The sequence below is a fragment of the Sorex fumeus genome, unplaced genomic scaffold (genome assembly GCF_029834395.1).
Source record: "Sorex fumeus unplaced genomic scaffold, SorFum_2.1 ptg000024l, whole genome shotgun sequence".
Classification (NCBI taxonomy): domain Eukaryota; kingdom Metazoa; phylum Chordata; class Mammalia; order Eulipotyphla; family Soricidae; genus Sorex; species Sorex fumeus.
In genome coordinates, this window is record NW_026606081.1 from 9,838,227 (window position 1) to 9,859,270 (window position 21,044).

The 21,044-nt window shown below is 41.8% G+C and overlaps 1 protein-coding gene across 1 annotated transcript in view; it reads left to right on the forward strand.

The window, feature by feature from the left end:
* The window catches only part of LOC130023696 (uncharacterized), a 45,673-nt gene extending 29,632 nt beyond the window's left edge, over positions 1-16,041 (forward strand). The window contains exon 3 of the mRNA XM_056114282.1: positions 15,820-16,041. Within this exon, the coding sequence (XP_055970257.1) occupies positions 15,820-16,041 (222 nt within the window). The remainder of the gene's footprint in view (positions 1-15,819) is intronic.
* Positions 16,042-21,044: the final 5,003 nt, after the last annotated feature.

Sequence of the window (21,044 nt, forward strand, 5' to 3'; positions counted from 1 at the left end):
TGATAACGTTTCATAAAATATAATTAAAATATTTTTAAAACCACATACACAGAAAGAAGAAAATTTGAATGGTCTTGGACACTTTGGTTGAGATATGGTAACTTTGTACATCAAGACCATAACATTAATATAACTGTAACCATGTTACTTAAGCTACAATAAAAAAAATTAAAATGAAACCAATGAAATAGATGCTAGGAGAATAATGCAGACAATATAATTAGAAGAAAACAAAAGACTTGAAAAATTACTCAAATCATAATAGATATGAATGACAATGAGACTCATTCTACAGTTTAAAAGTTCCAGCGGCTGGAGTGCAGAGTATAGCACTTGCTTCGCAAATAACTGACCCAGGTACAATCCCTGGCAGTCCATACAATCCTTTGAGCCTAACAGTTGAAACTTTAGGTTAACACTCAAGAAATTAACTCCACATCAGGTACAGTACTTGCTTTACACATAGCCAGGGGTCAATTCCCAATTCCATATTGTCCTTTAACTCTTGCTAGGAGTAATCTGTGAGTACAGAATCAGGAACAAATCCTGAGCAGCAATAGATGTGGCCCCAAGACAATAAAAAATTAACCTGAAATGAATTTTGGACTTGAAACTATACCCACAATTATAAAACTCCTGGAAGAAAATATAGGGTATAACTCCTTGATGTTGGTCATAACAATGATTTATTTTTGGAAAACACACACACACAAATAGAAGCAATAAAGACAAAAATCAGATTTGGAGAGATAGTACAGAAAATAAGCCTTGCATGCAGCAGCCAATCCCCAGCACCCAAGCACCACCAGGTGTGATTCCTGAGCACAGAGTCAAGAGTAATGCCTGAGCACTGTGAAGTATGGTCTAGTATTCCACCCCCTCAAAAAAAGTAAAAGTTAATTAGTGAAACTATAAGAAACTGAAAAAATTCTACACTCAAAAGCAGTCAACAAAATAGCTAAACATCAGAGTGGATTAAAATTTTGCAAATTATACATCAAGACACAAGTGAATATCCAAAATATATAGAAATCATAAAACTCAATAGCAAAACTCAAATGATCCAGTTGAAAAATAGAGGTCTTGAGAGGTTTTTTTTCAAAAATGATCTACAAATCCTAAGTACATGAAAATGTGCTGAACATCACGAATCACCCAGAATATGCAAATCAAACCATAATGATATCATCTCTGTCCTGTCTGTCTGTCCTCCCGTTGTTCATCGATTTGCTTGAGTGGTCCCGGTAATGGCTCCATTTTGAGACTTATTGTTACTGTTTTTGGCATATTGAATATGTCATGGGTAGCTTGCCAGGCTTCTGTCTCAACAGAATGCTAGCAATGCATGAATGCTAGCATCAGATGAATCCGAGGACCTGATGGTACAAGCGCGAAAGATAAAGTATGACATCATTGGTCGACCGAGACAAGAAGGCACCAATCTCATCATGCAGTTTTCGACACTGGAGAAGAATTTTTCCTCGGAACATGTGATAAAAGAGGTATTGGAGGTGTCAGTGTCCTTGTCAACACAAACTTGGCCATGAGCATTGATTCATTCGAATGCCTAACAACCTGAATCGGACGTTTACATTTGAATAGATGTGGCTCACTGCCTGCAGTTTCTATCTTCGTTGTCTATGCACCAACACCCAATTATGGTGAAAGAGAAATTGAGAAGTTCTACATGGAGCTGGAGAAGTTCTATAAAGAAGACCACACCTTCTACAAGATAATTGTGGGTGATTTTAATGCCAAGATAGGACCGAGAAGATCAGCCAAAGAACTTCACATCGGAACCCACGGCCTAGAATGGAACGAACAGGGTAAGAGACTGTTTGAGTTCATCCTGTCGACCAAGACCATCCATGGTAACCCAAGATTCCAGAAGGCCGAATCTAAACGTTGGACATGGGAGTCTCCCAGTGGACGATTCTACAATGAAATAGACCACATCATATTCAATCGATGGTTTTGCCTGACCAATGTCGCTGTTGTCCCCAAATTCCAAATGGGATCAGACCACCGTCTCCTTCATGCAAAATTCTACTTCACCGAGCGGGGAGAAAGGGCTGCAAAGTTTTAAAAGAGAACTCCCAGAATGCCACCAACTGGGAGGTCTTTGGCACTATTTTGGCAGCATGGGAAGATGCCCTTGTTGACAACATTGATGAGGAATACTATCGACTGGTTCAGCACCTCCATGATTGTGCAAGGAATGCCAAGAGAGAGATAGCCACAAAAAAAGCCTGTCTTAGAAAACTCTTGAGCTTATTCGCCAATGTGGTTTGGCGCATGCCTCAGGCAACCGAAAGCGAATGTTGGAGCTTGCAAAGCAGTGCAGAGATGCAGTTAAGGAAGACCTCAAAGAGAGAAGAGAAGAAGTGCTGGTAGGTGCGGCAGAAGCCGGGAAAAGTCTTCGTAACATCTGCCTGTCCTTCGCCAACTACAAGACCAAGGTGACTGCCCTCTGATGTCCTAATGGATCTATCACATCTTCCAGAATGGCAATGAGAAGATTATCCATGACTTCTCCTCAAATCTCTTTAATAGCCATGTCCACCTGCTGACATACCAAATTCCACAGGATGGATATGTCGTTCCCAATGTTCTCCCTTCTGAAATCCGACACGCCATTTTGTCAGTAAAGAAACGAACAGCACCCAGCCCAGACAAGCTCAGACCTGAACACCTGAAGAACTTGCCATCAGTACTCATCAATACGCTGGCTCAGCCCTAAAAAAAATAAGATAGAGTAAAACAAACTCTGCATTATCTCACATATGTGAATCAAAAAACATTGAATTCATGGAAAATAAGAGTGCCATGGTGGTACAGGAGCTGTAATTGAGTAAAGAATATTAAAATTTTGTTGTAAGATGAATAATTCCTGGGAGTTTACTGTACAGCATATGACTAAAATAGAAATAATAAATTGTAGTTTTCAAGGTTTTTATGAGGGTAGATTTTAAACATTCTCACCATAATAGCACTGACCAAATGATAATTACATTATATAAAAAAAGTGTTTACTGCCTTATTTTGGTAAACATTTTGCAATGTATATGTAAACCAAATCATTACATTTTACATCTAAATTTTTGCAGCATTATGTCAATTACATCTCAATAAAAACTGAAAAATGAAACGTTGGTATAAAGATAGAAAATGAAATTCATTAAATCCAACTGATTGATATTTAAAAGACAGCTGAACAGAATTTTTTCAAAGAAATTATTCGCATTGTAAATGAACATATGTAAAGATCATTAGTCTCAATGAAAATATAAATAAAACCACAATGAACTACCACTATTCACTTGAATAACGGGAATTAAAAAAGATGAAGCATATCAAATGTTGAGAAAGATGTGAGCTTTCTTCTCTTATTAGGAGCAAAATACATGATAAAAACCATTTTGGAAAAAAGATTTTCTAAAATGATATATAACATGTTTCAATGGGATCATATAGTATATTATTATAGGATTATATAGGTATTGTCCCTAGAAAAATTAAATATAAATCCATAAAAATTTGTCTGTGAATATTCATAGCGATTTATTTTTGATTTATTTATAATCAGTGATTATTTATTCATAGTGATTATTTGTTTATAATCTTAGTGATTATATATTCATAGTGATTAAATTCCAGCTAAAATCTGGAATTTCTCTTCACTGTTGATGGAAAAAGATAAAATGTGTTCATATAAAAAAAATGAGGGTCAGGGAATTACAGCACTTGCCTTGAATACTGCCAATGTGATTTCAATCCCTGGCACTACATATGGTTCCCTGAGCCCTGCTAGGGGTGATTCCTGAGCACAAAGCCTAGGGTAGGCCTTGAACATAGTCAGGGGTGGCTTCAAAACAAAACAAAAAATAATTAAAAGTAAAAAGTTTAAAAGAATTATTATTGACACATAATATTGACACATAATTTCTTTTTCTTTTTCTTGTTTCCTGTGCTTTTTTAAAACTTTTTCTTATTAGTGAAACACCATGAGGTACAGTTGTAGACTTACAAGTTGTTGTGTTTGGGTTTCAGTTATGCAATGATCGAGTACCCATCCCATCACCAGTGCCCATTCTCCACCCCACCAATCCCAGTATCCCTTCCACCCCCAACCCCCATCCCACGCTGCCTCTGTGGCAGGGCACTCCCTTTTGTTCTATCTCTCCTTTTGGGTGCTGTGGTCTGCAGAAGAGACATTGGGTGGCAATCATGTTTGGTCCATAGATTATTTTCAGCAGGCATCTCCCATCCTGGGCAGATCTTCCCAGCATCCTTTATTTGGTGCTCCCTTCTCTATCTGAGCTGACTTTACCCCTGGAGTGTGCGGCTGGTCTCTAAGCCATGGAGTGAACAACCTGGTATTTATCACAGCTGTTCTCGGGTGTTAGTCTCTTATTTTGTTACTTTATGTTACCCAGATGAATGCCATCTTTCTATGTCTGTCCCTCTCTTTCTGACTCATTTCACTTAGCATAATATTTTCCATGTAGTACCACTTGTATGTAAATTTCACGACTTCATTTTTTCTAACTGCTACATAGTACTCCATTGTGTAGATGCATCAAAGTTTCCTTAACCAGTCATCTGTTTTCAGGCACTCAGGTTTTTTCCATATTCTAGCTATTGTAAACAGTGCTGCAATGAACAAACAAGTGCAGATGTCACTTCGACTATACTTTTTGGCCTCTCTGGGGTATATTCCCAGGAATGGTATTGCTGGGTCAAATGGGAGCTCAATTTCTAATTTTTTGAGAGACGTCCATGCAGTTTTCCAAAAGGGTTGAACCAGTCGGCATTCCCACCAGCAGTGAAGGAGGGTCCCTTTCTCTCCACATCAGCGCCATCTCAGGTTGCTTTTGTTCTTTTGAATGTGGGCCAGTCTCTGTGGTGTGAAATGATATCTCATTGTTGTTTTGATCTGCATCTCCCTGATGATTAATGATGTAGAGTATTTTCTCATGTGCCTTTTAGCCATTCGGATTTCTTCTTTGAGAAAGTCTCTGTTCATTTCATTGCCCCGCTTTTTTATGGGGTTGGATGTTTGCTTCTTTTGGAGTTCAACCAGTACTTTGTATATACTTGATATCAACGCCTTGTCGGATGTGTATTTGGAGAATATCCTTTCCGTTTCTGTAGACTGTCTTTGTATTTTGGTCAGTGTTTCTTTTGAGGTGCAGAAGCTTCTTAGTTTAAGATAGTCCCATTTGTCTATCTCTGTTTTCACTTGCTTGGCCACTGGTGTGACATCTTTGAAGATACCACTAGCGTCAATGGCATGGAGGGTTTTGCCAACTTTGTCTTCAATGTACCTTATGGATTCTGGTATGATGTTGAGGTCTTAGATCCATTTTGATCTTACTTTTGTACATGGTGTTAGGCAGAGATCTAAGCCCAGTTTTTTCATGTAGTTGTCCAGTTTTGCCAGCACCATTTGTTAAAAAGGCTTTCCTTACTCCACTTTGCATTTCTTGCCCCTTTGTTAAAGATTAGATGATCATATGTTTGAGGAGAGATGTCAGTATATTCAACCCTGTTCCATAGGTCTGCAGCTCTGCCTTTGTTCCAGTACCGTGCTGTTTTAATTATCACTGCTTTGATAGAGTTTGAGGTTCGGGAGGTTAATTCCTCCCATTTTCTTTTTCCCAAGAATTGCTTTAATTATTCGTGGGTGCTAATAGTTCCATATAATTTTCAGGAGTGTTTGCTCCATTTCTTTGAAGAATGTCATGGGTATCCTAATAGGGATCGCATTGAATTTATACAGTGCTTTGGGAAGTATTGCCATTTTGACAATGTCAATTCTCCCGATCTATGAGCAGGGGATATTTTTCCATTTCTTTGTGTCCTCTTTTATTTCCTGAAGTAGCTTTTTGTAGTTTTCTTTAAACAGGTCCTTTACTTCCTTAGTTAAGCTAATTCCTAGGTAGTTGACTTTCTGGGGCACAATTGTGAACAGGATTGTTTTCTACATGTCACGTTTTTCTCTCTCACTATTTGCATACAGGAAAGACATGAACTTTTGCTTATTGATTTTATAGCCTGCAACTTTACTACAGAAGTCTATAGTTTCTAGCAGTTTCTTTGTGGAGGTTTTAGGATTCTCTATGTATAGTATCATATCATCTGCAAATAGGGAGAGCTTGATATCTACCTTTCCTACCTGGATGCCCTTAATATCTTTTTCTTGCCTAATCGCCATTGCAAGTGCTTCCAGTACTATATTGAACACTAGTGCAGAGAGTGGACATCCTTATATCATCCCTGATCTTAGAGTGAAGGCTCTCAGTTTTTCCCCATTGAGGATAATGCTTGCTGTAGGCTTATGGTAGATGACTTTAACTATATTGAGGAAAGCCCACTTTATCCTCATTTGTCTAGAGTTTTCACCATAAATGGGTGCTGGATCTTATCAAATGCTTTCTCTGCATCTATTGATATGATCATATGATTTTTATCTTTTCTTTGATTGATATGATGGATTATGTTGATTGATTTCCGAGTGTCAAACCATCCTTGCATCCCCAGTATGGATCCCACTTGGTTATGGTGCAAGATCTTTTTGATGAGTAGTTGAATTCTATTGACTAGTATTTTGTTCAGAATCTACATCAATGTTCATCAGGGAAATCGGCCTGTAGTTTCCTTTTCTTGTGGTGTCTTTGTTTCCTTTTGCTATTAGAGAGATCTGGGCTTCATAGAAACTGTTTGGGAGAATTTCTGCTTTTTCAATTTCCTGGAAAAGCTTGAGAAGAACTGGCAATAGGTCCTCTTTAAATGTTTGGAAAAATCGCTAGTGAATCCATCTGGACCTGGGCTTTTGTTTTTGGGAGGACTTTTGATTGCAGTTTCAATTTCCTTGATGTTAATATGTCTATTCAGATACTCTGTATCTTCTTGATTCAGCTTTGGGAGATTATAGGAATCCAGAAATTTATCCATTTCTTCTAGGTTTTCTTGTTTCGTGGCATACAGACATTCAAAGTAGTCTCTGATGATCTCTTGAATTTCTTTAGTTTCTGTTGTGATATCCCCATTCTTATTTCTGATTCAATTTATTAGGGTTCTCTCTCTCTCTGTGTTTCTTTGTGAGTTTTGCTAGTGGTTTATCTATCTTATTTATTTTCTCGAAGAACCAGCTCTTGGTTTCATTGATCTTTCGGATTGTTTCTTTGTTTTTCATGTCCTTGATTTCTGCTCTATGTTTTATGATCTCATTCCTCCTGCCCAATTTGGGCTCTTTCTGTTGTTACTTTTCTAAGATCTTGAGCCGTGAGGTCAAGTTTTTTGTGTGCATCCTTTCTTCTGTCCTGAGATATGCTTGCAGAGCTATAAATTTCCCCCTTAAAATGGCTTTCGCTGCATCCCATGAGTTCTGGTAACTCGTGTCTTCATTCTCATTTCTTTCCAAGTATCTTTTGATTTTGCCCTTGACTTCCTTCTTGATCCACTCGTTGTTAAGCATTGAGTTGCTTAATTTCCAGGTGTTTGATTTGGTTCTCCATGTCTGTGTGTGATTCACTTTTATTCTCAGTGCGTCATGGTCTGAAAAGATTGTTGATACTATTTCTATCTTCCTGATTCTATTTAGGTATGTTTTGTGTCCTAGGACATGGTCTATTTTGGAAAATGTTCCATGCGCACTTGAGAAGAATGTGTATTCTTTCTTTTAGGGGTGTAAAGCCATGTATAGGTCTATAAGCCCTTTCTCTTCTATTTTTTCTTTCAAAACCAATGTTTCCTTACTGAGTTTTGTGCTTGTTGATCTATCCAGGGGTGATAAGGCAAAGTTGAAATCTCCAGCTACTATTGTGTTGGTAGCAATGAATTCCTTAAAATCTGTTAGCAGTTGTTATAAATATTTAGCTGTTCCCTCATTAGGTGCGTATACATTTAAGTGTGTGATTTCTTCCTGTTGTACGTATCCCTTAATGAAGAGAAAATAGCCTTCACTGTCCATTTTTTAACACGAATCTTTTTTAATACAAAATTAATGCTGTTGAATACTAGTATGGCCACCCCAGCTTTTCTGAGGGAGCTGTTTGCTTGTAGGATTGTTTTCCATCCTTTGACTTTGTGTTTTTCTGACTGTTGAGATGGGTTTCTTGTAGGCAGAAGAATGTTGGGTTCTGTCTCTGAATCCATTTTGCCACTCTGTGTCTCTTAATTTGTGAATTTAGACCGTTGACATTGAGAGAGATTATATGAGGTTTTGTGTCATATTTCTGTGAGGGTGTGTTATGGTTGTAGGGTTTGTCTTGTCTTATAGTAGCCCCTTTAGGCCTTGTTTTAGGTTTGGTTTTGAGTCTATGAAGTTCCTGAGCTGCTGTTTGTCTAGAAAATAGTGTACTGTTCCTTCAATTTTGAGGGAGAGTTTAGCCGGATAGAGTATTCTTAGTGAAGCATTCATTTCAGTGAGTTTTTTTGACTATATCTCGCCACTGCCTTTGGGCTTGGAGGGTTTCCTCTGATAGATCTGCTGTGAATCTAAGGGGTGCTCCTTTGTATGTGATTTCCTTCTTTGACCTTTCTGCTTTCAGTATTGTGTCTCTATCGGCAGCATCGATCATTCTAACTATGATATGTCTAGGAGTGTTTTTGTTCGGGTCTCTTTTAGCTGGCACCCTTCAGGCTCCTTGAACCTGAATGGCTGCATTGTGGAGCTCTGGGAAATTTTCAGCAATGGTTTGTTTGACCGTGTTTTTTTCCGTTGGGATTGTTTCCCTGAGCTTCTGGTAGTCCCATGATTCTAATGTTGTTCCCCTTGGAATCATCTGCTAGGACTCTGATTCTCTGTAGAGCAATTTTGTGGTCCCTTGCCATTGTTTGTTGTTGCGTATTGACTTTGTGCAGCTGATCTTCCAGCTCACTGATTCTCTCTTCAGCTGCGGTCATTCTATTGTTAAGAGAAGAGACTGAGTTTCTCATTTCATCTATGGACTCTTTTAATCGTGACATTTCTACTCTCATTTCTTCTCGTAATTTGTCAATTTTTTCTGTGGTGTTACTGGCTGTCTGTCTGACTGTTTCATTGAGTTGATTGAACATCTTCATGACTTTGTATCTGAATTCTATGTCAGAGAGGTCTTTTAGGTGAGTGGTATTGACAGAATCTTCTAGATAGTTTTCGTTGTCCTCTCCTTGTGGTGGGGATTTGCGTTGTTTCTTCATATTGCTGTGTAGGTTGTGGACTAGATTTCTCGGGGACTAGGTTCCTTAGTATGGGTAAACAACCTGCGGCTGCGTGAGTGTTGTCCCGCCGAAATATTGATCACTCCCACTTCTGCAGAAGCCACGCCCAGTTTTGAATAGGCCACGCCTCTACAGAAACCTGGGTTTGGGACTAGATGGGTGCAGCATGAGGAGTGAAGAGGGGAGGGCAGACGCTCAGAACTACTTTTTTCCAGGTGTCTGGGGTGAAGCCTAGGGTCTTGAAGGGAGAGATGCAAGTCCCGGGTTCAAGAACTGGCTGCTGGAATGACCTGGATTTGGGACAAGATGGTCGCAGAGTGAGGAGTGAAGAGGGGAGGGCAGACGCTCAGAACTCCTATGTTATATTGTTTATAGGATACATGGGACAGGTAGATTGCTCCATAGCTGGAAGTCTGCCTCATAAGCAAAAGGGAGAAGGCAGCTGTAATAGAGAAGGGATCACTAAGAAAATGATTGCTGGAGGAATCGGTCGAGATGGGAGATTGTGCAGAAAGTAGATAAAGGACCAAACATGATGTCCTCTCAGTAGCTATATAGCAAAACAATGCCCAAAAGTAGAGAGAGAGTATGGGGAAAATTGTCTGCCTTGGAGGTAGGGGAAGGTGAGAGAGGGGGGTATATCGGGGATATTTGTGGTGGGAATGTGCACTGGTGGAGGTATGGGTGTTTGATTATTGTGTGATTGCAACCCAAACATGAAAGCTTGTAACTATCTCATGGTGATTCAATAAAATTAAATAAACTAATTAATTAATTAAAAAGAAAAAAACAAATTAGTAGATCCTAATATATAATTTTGCTATATCGAAAGCAAAGATTCATGCAAAACATTCAGGGTGGTGTTTGTGTCTAAGTGGTCATTAAATAGTTGTTACTGCTATTCTCTACATTCATTCAATTTCTATTGCTTAAGACACAGGTCTATTTTATGTGCCATCTACCCTAATCCTCCAACATCTCTAAAAAGGCTTTGCATCAGTTTTGGAGGCAGTAGAAGGAAATGGATTCTCCCACATGATTCTCCAACTACTCTGTTATGTCATTCTCTTACATTTACTTGGCATTATGTAAATCCCTAATTATGAATCTTGAATTATGAGTTTAAACTATTATGACGTTTACATCATGGTAGAATAATAGTTGAAATATGATCCTCTGACACAAAGCTAAATTTTATTGTACCACATTTCCCTTTAACTTTGTTCAACCTTTTCTCATTAGACTCTCATACGATCAACTAATTTTCCCAGTCATTTACCTCTGAGAGAGCATCGTAATTCAAATTAAACATTACCTGAACCTATGTTATATTTCAGTAGCTATGTGTAGTAAATATTTCTATGAAAAAGAAACTATTTAGACCATCATATTCTACTCACATTCATAGTGGGTCTTCATTTTATGTCTTCATGCAAAGTGAAACTTTAGCAGGGGAATATAGTCCCACAGAATGAAAATAAAAATGTTATCTGTAATTTAGTGTCATATATCTCTTATTTTGAATTACAGGCACTGCTGATACTGAGAAATTATTGGGAAAAAATAAAGATATTTGAAAACAGGGAGCAATGTCAAATAACTATAGAAAGTTGATTGCTCTGAATGACTTTAATAAACTATGTTAATTAAAACCTGCACTCAAGCCTTCTCAACTGTTGGTTGACAAAAGCACTGCAAATACAGTTTGAAGAGATTATATGTTTTATGTTATGGAACAATTGAACATTCAGCTATACCTCAATCATTTGAGATAGAAATGTTATAATCTAAATTGGTCTTTACAAGAGTAGATAAAATCATCTTAAAATATAGGCATTATAACATTCTTTTCTCAGGTAGTCTGATAAAGTCTAGCCTATGACTTATAAAGCAGACCAAGTAACAGTAACATTCATCTTAGATTATGTTTCTATTGCTTGATATAGGAGTATGGAAACAATTTCCAAGCTGGAATAAGTTACAGTGAAGTAATTACTTCATCATAACAAAGATGAAATAATAACAGAGGCATTGTTAGGGTGTCACTTAAAGCAATTTATAATTCAAATGTATAAACTGACCGGTAGAATAAGGATGCACAGATGACTTGCTTATTTTTATATTTACTTTCTGTTTCTAAATAGTTGATTTCAATTAATAATCGAAAAGCAAACACAGTAAATGTGTTCAGCTTTACAGAGTTAATTGAGATATTACAGCAATACTCGAGCATTCTATTCACAGTTTATAATGGTTTGGTGTACTTGAACCTAGTGTGTGTACTATTTTCTAGTTTCTTCAATTTTTAATTTATAATATTGGGAAAAGTTTTTGGATCATCAAGTTAAAACCCAGAATCTAGTAGGATTAGAATCTGACTTATAACACATTGTTACAATTTCTATGTGAATAGGAATACAATAGAACAGGATAAGTTATTTTTTTGAGCAGAGGCATAAAGATTAAAATTAAAGGGTGGACCTGGTGGTACCCGGTACCCCAGAGCGGGGGCAAGTCCCACCCTGTTCTGGGACCACCAACCAAGAACTACCAAACCAGTGGAAAGTTAAGAGTAGTCCCTGGACCTTCTGAGCACAAAAAGGGGTAAACTCCCCCCAAACCCCCGCTCCCAATCTGAGATTATTAGAATAGTTGTCAGATCACATGAGAGATCAAACCTAAGAGAATGAGAAGTTATGAGACTCTAATTTACAGATAAATATAGTAGAAATAATGAGTAGATTGAAGAAGTTCATCAAATTTCTTTTTTCTCACCGTTATGTGAGTGCTGGTGATTAAACCCCATTGTATCTATTTTCCAAAGTAGTAGCCTGTCTTGTACACTTGGTGAGGTTCTGTCCATGTTCCCCTGAGACTTGACTCCTTTAATAGTGGCTGATGATTTTCTGAAAGTAACATGGCATTTCTCAATACTTAGGTTTTCTCTTTATAAAGGCTATGGTTGTCTTTATCTAAGTATTGTAGATATTGTGCAGTTATTCCTGATCTTAATGTTACATTTTATTGTGACATTTCAAACATATATTTATCTGTTTGTCAGCCACATATGTCAACATTATGAAGATTATTATTTTAAAGTAAATTATTTTAAAGTAAATTCTAGACAGTAAGCCCTCTATTAAGTATGGACATTTTAATACAGAGACAAAATACTCTTCTCACGTCAAAAAAATTAGTGCTAGCTTTAATAACTGATAACATTTAGCAACTCATTCTCATCTGTCTTCAATTATCAATAGAATGCCATTTCATTATTTGCTATGTGAATAGAGATCCAAATTAAGATTTATTCTTTGTAATAGAGTTTCAAATCTTTTTTAAATTCTCCCTTACTCTGTTTAACTCTGTATAACACTTTTAAAATTTATGTTTCCCTATCCCCAACCCCACTTAAGAAGTCAAGATTATTCAGCTGTAGAGTGTCCCACTGTACAGACTGTCCAGAATATTAAATTCCTAATTGTGCTATTTCTAGTATTTCTCAATTTTCTGCTCCAAAATTATTTATATATGTTAGATTTGACTTGGTTCCTTTTTTTTTCTTTTTGGGTCACAGTTGGCTTTGTGTAGGGGTTATTCGTGGCTCATGCATTCAGGAATTACTCCTGGTGATGTTCGGAGGACCATATGGGATTCTGGGAATCGAACCCCAGGCCAGCCATGTGGAAGGCAAATGACCTACTTGCTGTGCTGTCACTCCAGCCCCTTGGTTCAAATTTTTTTGGCAAGAACACTGCTGGAACTTTATAAATGTACCTTGTAAGCGTATCAAATAGAACTTATTATATGGTGACAGCTCTATTGATAATTCTGAGATTGATCAATAGTTTCAGATGGGGACATCCCATCTCTTCATCATGAAAGTACTCCACTAACTTGTCTACCGAGGATTTCATCTAGTGATGTGCATTTTAAAAAACTTTTCATTAACTTGTGGTTGCATTACCATATGATTTACAATAGTTCCTTGTGTTGTGCTCAACAACTAAGAAACTGTGTTTCTATTTCTCAGACCAAGTCTCCTTGCTGACAATAAAGGTGGCAATAAAGTATAGACAACTTGCTGTAATTAAGAGCAAAGGCTGATCTAGAAAGATGTACTTTCTGTCTTTATAGTACTGCATTTTGATTATAAAATTTCTTTTTTTTAATTATCAAATCTCTTGATGGATCCCTCTTTCCTGTGTCTAAGAGGATTAATGAAATGCATTATCATAACTAATATGAGTTTATGCTACCATATAAGAAGTGAACTATACTCATGAACTTTTCACTATTCTGAGAGTTATACGGAGTTTTGTTTCTTTTTTTAAAATCTCCCTCTTTCATATTTAACCCACTTCAATGGTCTCATTGGTATCAAGTAAACTTAAGCCTAATTTTCTTCACCAAGCAAACATTTTAGCAAAAATTATCTTTGTTCATTTCTGTCAAATAATCTTGTATCCAGAGATCGTAAACAGTTTTATGGAATGGCTATAATCTCAAATTATTATTTAACAAACAAACTATAGATTTTTTTCTGAGAGTACTATGCTTCCTGAGTCATTTTTCTGGACATGATTACCCTCATTCTTCATTAAGATGATTTTGGTACTTTCTTTGTATTAAAAATTTTAAACTGACTTGTTTATTACCATGAAACAAGCTAGATTTGATTTGGATTATATCAAATTTATAAATTTTAGGAGCATCACCCACTTTTCAATATTTAGTTTTCAAAATAAGTATAAGATCCTACTTCTTTGAGAATGATTTACATATGTACTAATTTGTCAATAATTTTTAATAATTTTCTCAATAGAAATCTCACATAAGTATTACTGAAGCAAGTTCACAGTATTTTATGACTTTTACTATAATTAAAAATGTAATTATATTATTGTTTGTATATATGTTTCTTCTCTTACGTATATATATCTTTTTAGATATTTTACATATATAGTATAAGTGATAGCTATATTTTTAACATTTTTTCCTTGGATTTTTCAGTGCAATGTTTATATTTTTGGCTAAGCATTGCTTTTTCTCCTCATGATGTCAGGCAGAATGCTTTTATAGTACTTAATTATTTGATATAAGATTTCCTATAGGTTTAGTAATTTATACTTTCTGACACTTGTTTTATTCAAGATTAATGAATAAATTTGATACCTTCCTTCTCTGAAACTTTTAGGCAATCATAAGTTTCTACCATTTATTCTATAAAATTATTATATACAAAATTACACATATTTAGAATTCTAAATGTGATATCATATGTTCAAAGAAACGATAATCTTGGTCATAATATGTCAAAGTTTTATATATTGTATATAGAGGTAACTAATATATTTAGTATTATACGCTTATGGGCTGGAACGATAGCACAGTGGTAGGGAGTTTGCCTTGCAGGCAGCCAACATAGCCAAACCGAGTTCGATTCCTCCGCCGCTCTGGGAGAGCCCAGCAAGCTACCGAGAGTATCTCGACTGCATGGCAGAGACTGGCAAGCTCCCCATGACGTATTTGATATGCCAGACACAGTAACAACAAAGTCTCCAATGGAGACATTACTGGGCCCACTCGAGCAAATCGACGAACAACGGGAGGGACTTTACCGTTTTTATATGCTAATGAAAAACAGATCTTTTAATTTTTTCTTTTTATACTACTGTCTATCTTCAAATTATTAGGATCTCATAATGAGTTCTTTATTATTACCACTTTATAACTGTGGAATTAGCTACTTTTCATTATATTTCTTTGAAATTCATACATTGTTATGCTATCAGGCTTCTTATAGTATTCAGAGTTGCAGTGTATTTTTTTCCTGATAAAATGAATTTTGTATCATGAAATATGTACTTTAAAGTGAGATTTTACTTAGAATATAAGTTTTTCAATAATCATATATTTTTGTCATATTATATGTAATCTAACTAGTCAGCCAGGCAACGGAAAATAAGATCTGGAAAACAGAAGATCTAACACCATAAGCACCCCACACCCAACTTGCAGGAAGCAAAGGGTGGGAAAAGTCAGATCCCACAGGCGACTGCACTTATATGTAAACCCTGTATGTTGCCGAGTGTGATCCGACCACTCCCCACCCAAAAAAAGAGACAAAACTCATCATCCAAACCCAAGGAGAACAAAAGATATGCAATTACTTTTAATGGTTTAAAGCTTACCGTATGAAAACTAACGATTTTCACCAGTAGCAGAATCATTAAAATAAGTTCAATTCTCTGGTATAAAAAAATGCGTAGGACACGGGGCAATCTATAATAGATATTGTGATGGCAGAGATCCTAACATGTTTTGGTGAAATTTACAGTGGACTTTAAAATGTAAAGAACCTTCTTACTTACAATTTAAATAAAAATTGCGATCCAGTTCTTCTGGCAAAGTATAATCATGCAAAGTATCATTTTAAAAAAATGTGTCTGTGCCTTTAGGGCAGATGGGAAAAATCAGATCGGGGAACTTCAGCTCTTTGACCTATTTCCCCCCACAAGAGCACCATGTCACGAGTCAGCCAGGCCATGGGAAAGAAGACACGGCCCACAGAAGACCTAACACGCTAAGCACCACACACCCAACTTGCAGGAAGCCAAGGGCGGGAAAACTCAGATCCCGCAGGCGGCTGCACCTCTGGGCCAGGCAGCATCGCTGGTCTGTTGGAAGTTCCTTGAATCCACGGTCCTTGGGGGTCTAGGCTCTCCTCCCACTTCAGAATCAACAACCACCTGGCACCCTCTTGCAGGGACCAAAGGACGGAAAACTCGGGACCTAGCACCAACACTGGCTGCTGGGAGTGACTTTGGCTGATTGTGGCTCTCCTCCAGAACCTGGCGCTCGTTCTGGAAGGCCAAGACCTGGGAGGAGGCAGCAGCACCACTTCCTGTGCCACGTGGCCAGTACAAAGACCACCCTCCTCACAGGACAACTCAGATTGATGGGTTAGGAGCCGGGCAGGGACTGACAGCAGGCTGAGCAGAGCAACTGCACATGCGGGCCCCAACCCCTCCTCCTGTCCCAGCCCATTGTGCCCTGTCCATGACAGCACAGTGCGGGCCACGCCCCGACCTGGTGCCTAGGAGAGGCAGGGGCTGCCTAGGCTTCATTTGGCCTGCAGCTGAGCTTCAGGCCAGAGGCTTCAATATGCCTAGTGACAGTTCGTCGTCTGACATTGAGTGCCAGGGCTGCACGTGTTGCCCCTGGAAGTGTCAGTGGTCTGCCCAGCAGCGGGAGGTGGTGTTGCAGCACTTGCGAGTCTTCTTCCTCGTGACCCTCATTTTTGGCATGGCCACCTCGACGCTGGGGCTAGCTGGGGTGTGGACCTCGCAGATCTACTTGTACGCGCTGATGTACCTGGTGGCCTGCTGCTACTTTGTCAGCTTAATCTGGTTTATTTGCACGTTGAGACGCCAGTTGCGGCGGGCGGTTGATGATGTGGAGTCTGCCTCGGCTCTGGCAGCGCCGGCCACTGACCCCGCTGCGGCCAAGGCCTCCGGCTCCCCTGACCCGCCCAACAACGCGTCTTCCAACGGGGCGGGCCTCTGCGACACCAGGGGCCACTCCTGGCCGACCAGCAGGGTCGCAGCTGCGTCACCGTCACACTGATGGGCAGCGACTCCAGTCGTCTCATCCTGGACCTCCCCTCCACCTCGCCTCCCAGCGGGGAAACGGGCGGCACGTCTCGCCTCCTCCTGCTAGGCCGGGGCGTGGCTTCCTAGATTACGGAGACTCTACCCACGAACTGGACCAGGGTGGCCGGCCAGCGACGGGACTGGGCCCCGCACGCCTCTCTCAAGCAGGTTCCCAGACCCCAACGGCCAGCAGTGGTTCACCCTGAAGTCGATCAGCAGGCCCACGCCGACCACTGCCGGCCTCCCTCCTGGCATCCTGCGTGGACACAGCCGCTGCTCGCCCGGGCTCCCCCAGCTGCTCACCGGCCCAGCCTTGCACTCTGCCGCGAGATACCCACCCCGACCGCCCCTCCAAGGCCACCCTGACGCTGTCCAGTGTCCAGCCCTGGACTGCTCTGCCGGCTCCCGCGTGGTGGGGCCCGCTTCTCTGCAGCTCACACCGACACCACCGTGTCTGGCCCACCTACATCGCTGTGCCAGACCACTGGGGACCACGTGGACGGACGCCCCAGTCATCCACCACACCACAGATCCTGCGCGGTAGGCAAGATCCTTGTGCAGCCCAACACCCTGGTCCACCCGCCCCACTTGTCCCAGGACAATTACATTAAAGTGTGTTTCTATGAATTTGGAACCAGGCTAAAGAAACGCTGTTTTACAAACTAATTGTGATAGGGACAGTGTTTTGAGGACTGGATCTCAGGCACAGTGTTCATTAAAAGTCGATGTCATTGCTTTAAATGCTGGATTAATATTCTCCCTATTATTTCATTTCTTCCTCTTGACTGCAATATGACTGAACTTTAGGTGATGAACATGATGTAACACAGGACGATGCTGCTATGTTTGTACCCCAAAGCCTTTCATCGGAGCTGGAGCTAGGTCGTATTGCAGGTAGGCATTTGCCTGGCACGCAGCTGACCCGGGTTTGATTCCCAGCATCCCCTGGGGTTCCTTGAGAACTGCCAGGAGAAATTCCTGAGTGCAAAGCCAGGAATAACCCCTGTATGTTGGCGAGTGGGATCCGATCCCCCCCCCCCAAATAAGAGCCAAAACCCATCATCTAAACCCAAGGAGAACAAAAGATATACAATTACTTTTAAAGTTTTAAAGCCTGCCGTGTGAAGACTAACGATTTTCACCCAGTAGCAGAATCATTGAAATAACTTCAATTCTCTGGTATAAATAAATGCGTAGGACACAGGGCAATCTATAATAGAAATTGTGATGGCTGAGATCCTACCATGTTTTGGTGAAATTGACAGTGGACTTTAAAATGTAAAGGACCTTCTTATTTACAATTTAAAAAAATTGTGATCCAGTTCTTCTGGCAAAGTGTAATCTTGCAAAGGATTATTTAAAAAAAAAAAACTGTGTCTGTGTCTTTGGGGCAGATCAGGGAGCTCCAGGGTGCTGAGAATCCAACTTGTATCAAGCCACGTGATTTAACCTCATGTGGTATCTTGCCTGCCCCTTGTGGCTGTTTTTAGTTTTTGTTTGTTCGGTAGCCACACCAGAAGAGCTGAGGGTTTACTCCCAGCTTTGCATCAGGGACCCGTCCTGGGCGTGCTTGGGGGACCATAGGCAGTGCCTATGTGTGTCGAACTTGGTTCGGCCACATGCAAGGCAACTTCCCTGCCCTCTGTACTATCACCACAGCCCATTTTGGCTTTTGAAATCAGTTTTACACCTGTGAGCCAACAAAGGCCAGCAGCAACACTCCATACCCAAACAAAACGGTAGTAAGAAAGAAAGGAAGAAAAAAAGAAAGAAAGAAAGAAAGAAAGAAAGAAAGAAAGAAAGAAAATGCCAGGTTGAAAACCCATAGAGAGAATACACATCCAGGCTTGCTATTGACTAGCTCAAGGAATGATCTTTGCCCATACACCCTGCTTATGGGTCACACCTTTGTGACTGGGGTTGGGGTGAGAGGGTGGGGGATGCCCCTGGCATTGCCAGAGATCAATCCTGGCGCTGCGTCACACAACGCAAGTGCTCCAGCTCTTTGACCTATTTCCCCCCACAAGAGCACCATGTCACGAGTCAGCCAGGCCATGGGAAATAAGACCAGGCCCACAGAAGACCTAACTCCCTAAGCACCCCACACCCAACTTGCAGGAAGCCCAGGGTGGGAAAACTCAGATCCCACAGGCGACTGCACCTCTGGGCGAGGCAGCACCGCCGGTCTGTTGGAAGTTCCTTGAATCCACGGTCCTTGGGGATCTAGGCTCTCCTCCCACCTCAGAATCCACAGCCACCTGGCACCCACTTGCAGGGACCAAAGGACGGAAAACTCGGGACCTAGCACCAACACTGGCTGCTGGGAGTGCCTTTGGCTGACTTTGGCTCTCCTCCAGAACCTCGCGCTGGCTCTGGAAGGCCCAGACCTGGGAGGAGGCAGCAGCACCACTTCCTGTGCCACGTGGCCAGGACACAGACCACCCTCCTCACAGGACAACTGAGATTGGTGGGTTAGGGGCTGGGCAGGGACTGAGAACAGGCTGAGCAGAGCAACTGCACATGCGGGCCCCAACCCCTCCTGCTGTCGCAGCCCATTGTCCCCTGTACATGACAGCACAGTGCGGGCCACGCCCCGACGTGGTGCCTAGGAGAGGCAGGGGCTGCCTAGGCTTCATTTGGCCTGTAGCTGAGCTTCAGGTCAGAGGCTTCAATACGCCTAGTGACAGTTCGTCGTCATCTGACATGGAGTCCCAGGGCAGCACACGCTGGCCCTGGAAGCGGCAGTGGTCTGCCTGGCAGCGGGAGGCGGTGTTGCGGCGCTTGCGCGTCTTGTACGGCGTGACCGTGGTCTTCGGCACGGCCAGCTCGTCGCTGGGGCTAGCTGGGGTGTGGACCTCGCAGACCTACTGGTACGCGCTGATGTACCTGGTGGCCGGCTCTACTTTGGGGGCCTAATCTGGTGGGTTTGCGCGTTGAGAGGCCAGATGCAGCGGGCGGTTGATGATGTGGAGCCTCCCTCGGCTCTGGCAGGCCAGGCTGATGCCGCTGCTGCGGCCGAGGCCTCGGGCTCCCGTGACCCGCCCGCCAAGGCGTCTTCCGACTTGGCGGGCCTCTGTGACACCCGGGGCCACTCGCTGGCCGACCAGCAGGGGAGCCGCAGCGTCACCATCACCCTGATGCTCAGCGACCCCAGTCGTCTCATCCTGGACCTCCCCTCCACCTCGCCTCCCAGCGGGTAACGGGCGGTATGTCTCGGCTCCTCGTGCTGAGCCGGTGCGTGCCTTCCTAGATTATGGAGCCTCTGCCCACGCACCACATCAGTGTGGCCGGCCAGCGATGGGACTGGTCCCTGCAGGTCTCTCTCAAGCAGGTTCCCAGACCCCAACGGCCATCAGTGGTTCACTGTGCAGTCGATCAGCAGGCCCACACCGCCCACTGCTGGCCGTCAGCCCCTTTTAGCTTTTGAAATCAGTTTTACACCTGTGAGCCCAAAACCCCAGCAACAACTCTCCCAACCCTAACAAAACGGTTGAAGTAACGAACGAAAGAAAGACGGATAGAAATAAAGAAGAATAAAAAGATAGGAAGAAGTCAGGTTGAAAACCCATAGAGAGAATGCACAGCCAGGATTGCTATTGACTTGCTCAAGGAGTGATCTTTGCCCATACACCCTGCTAATGGGTCACACCTTTGTGACTGGGGTTGGCGTGAGAGGGTCAAGCATGACCCTGGCATTGCCAGAGATCAAACCTGGAGCTACGTCACACTATGCAAGTGCTTTAGCTCTTTGACCTATTTCCCCCCACAAGAGCACAATGTCACGAGTCAGCCAGGCCATGGGAAATAATATCCGGCCCACAGAAGACCTAATACCATGCCCTCCTGGCATCCTGCGTGTGCACAGCCGCTGCTCTTTTGGGCTCCCCCAGCTGCTCACTGGCCCATCCTTGCACTCTGCTCCGAGATACCCACCCTGACCGCCCCTCCAGGGCCACCCTCCTGCTGTCCAGAGTTCAGCCCTGGCCTGGTCTGCCGGCTCCCGCGCGGTGGGGCCCGCTTCTCTGCAGCCTCACCCCGACACCACTGTGTCTGGTCCACCTACATCGCTGTTCCAGACCGCTGGGGACCACGTGGACGGACGCCCCTGTCATCCACCACAGATCCTGCGCGGTAGGCAAGATCCTTGTGCAGCCCAACACCCTGGTCCACCAGCCCCACTTT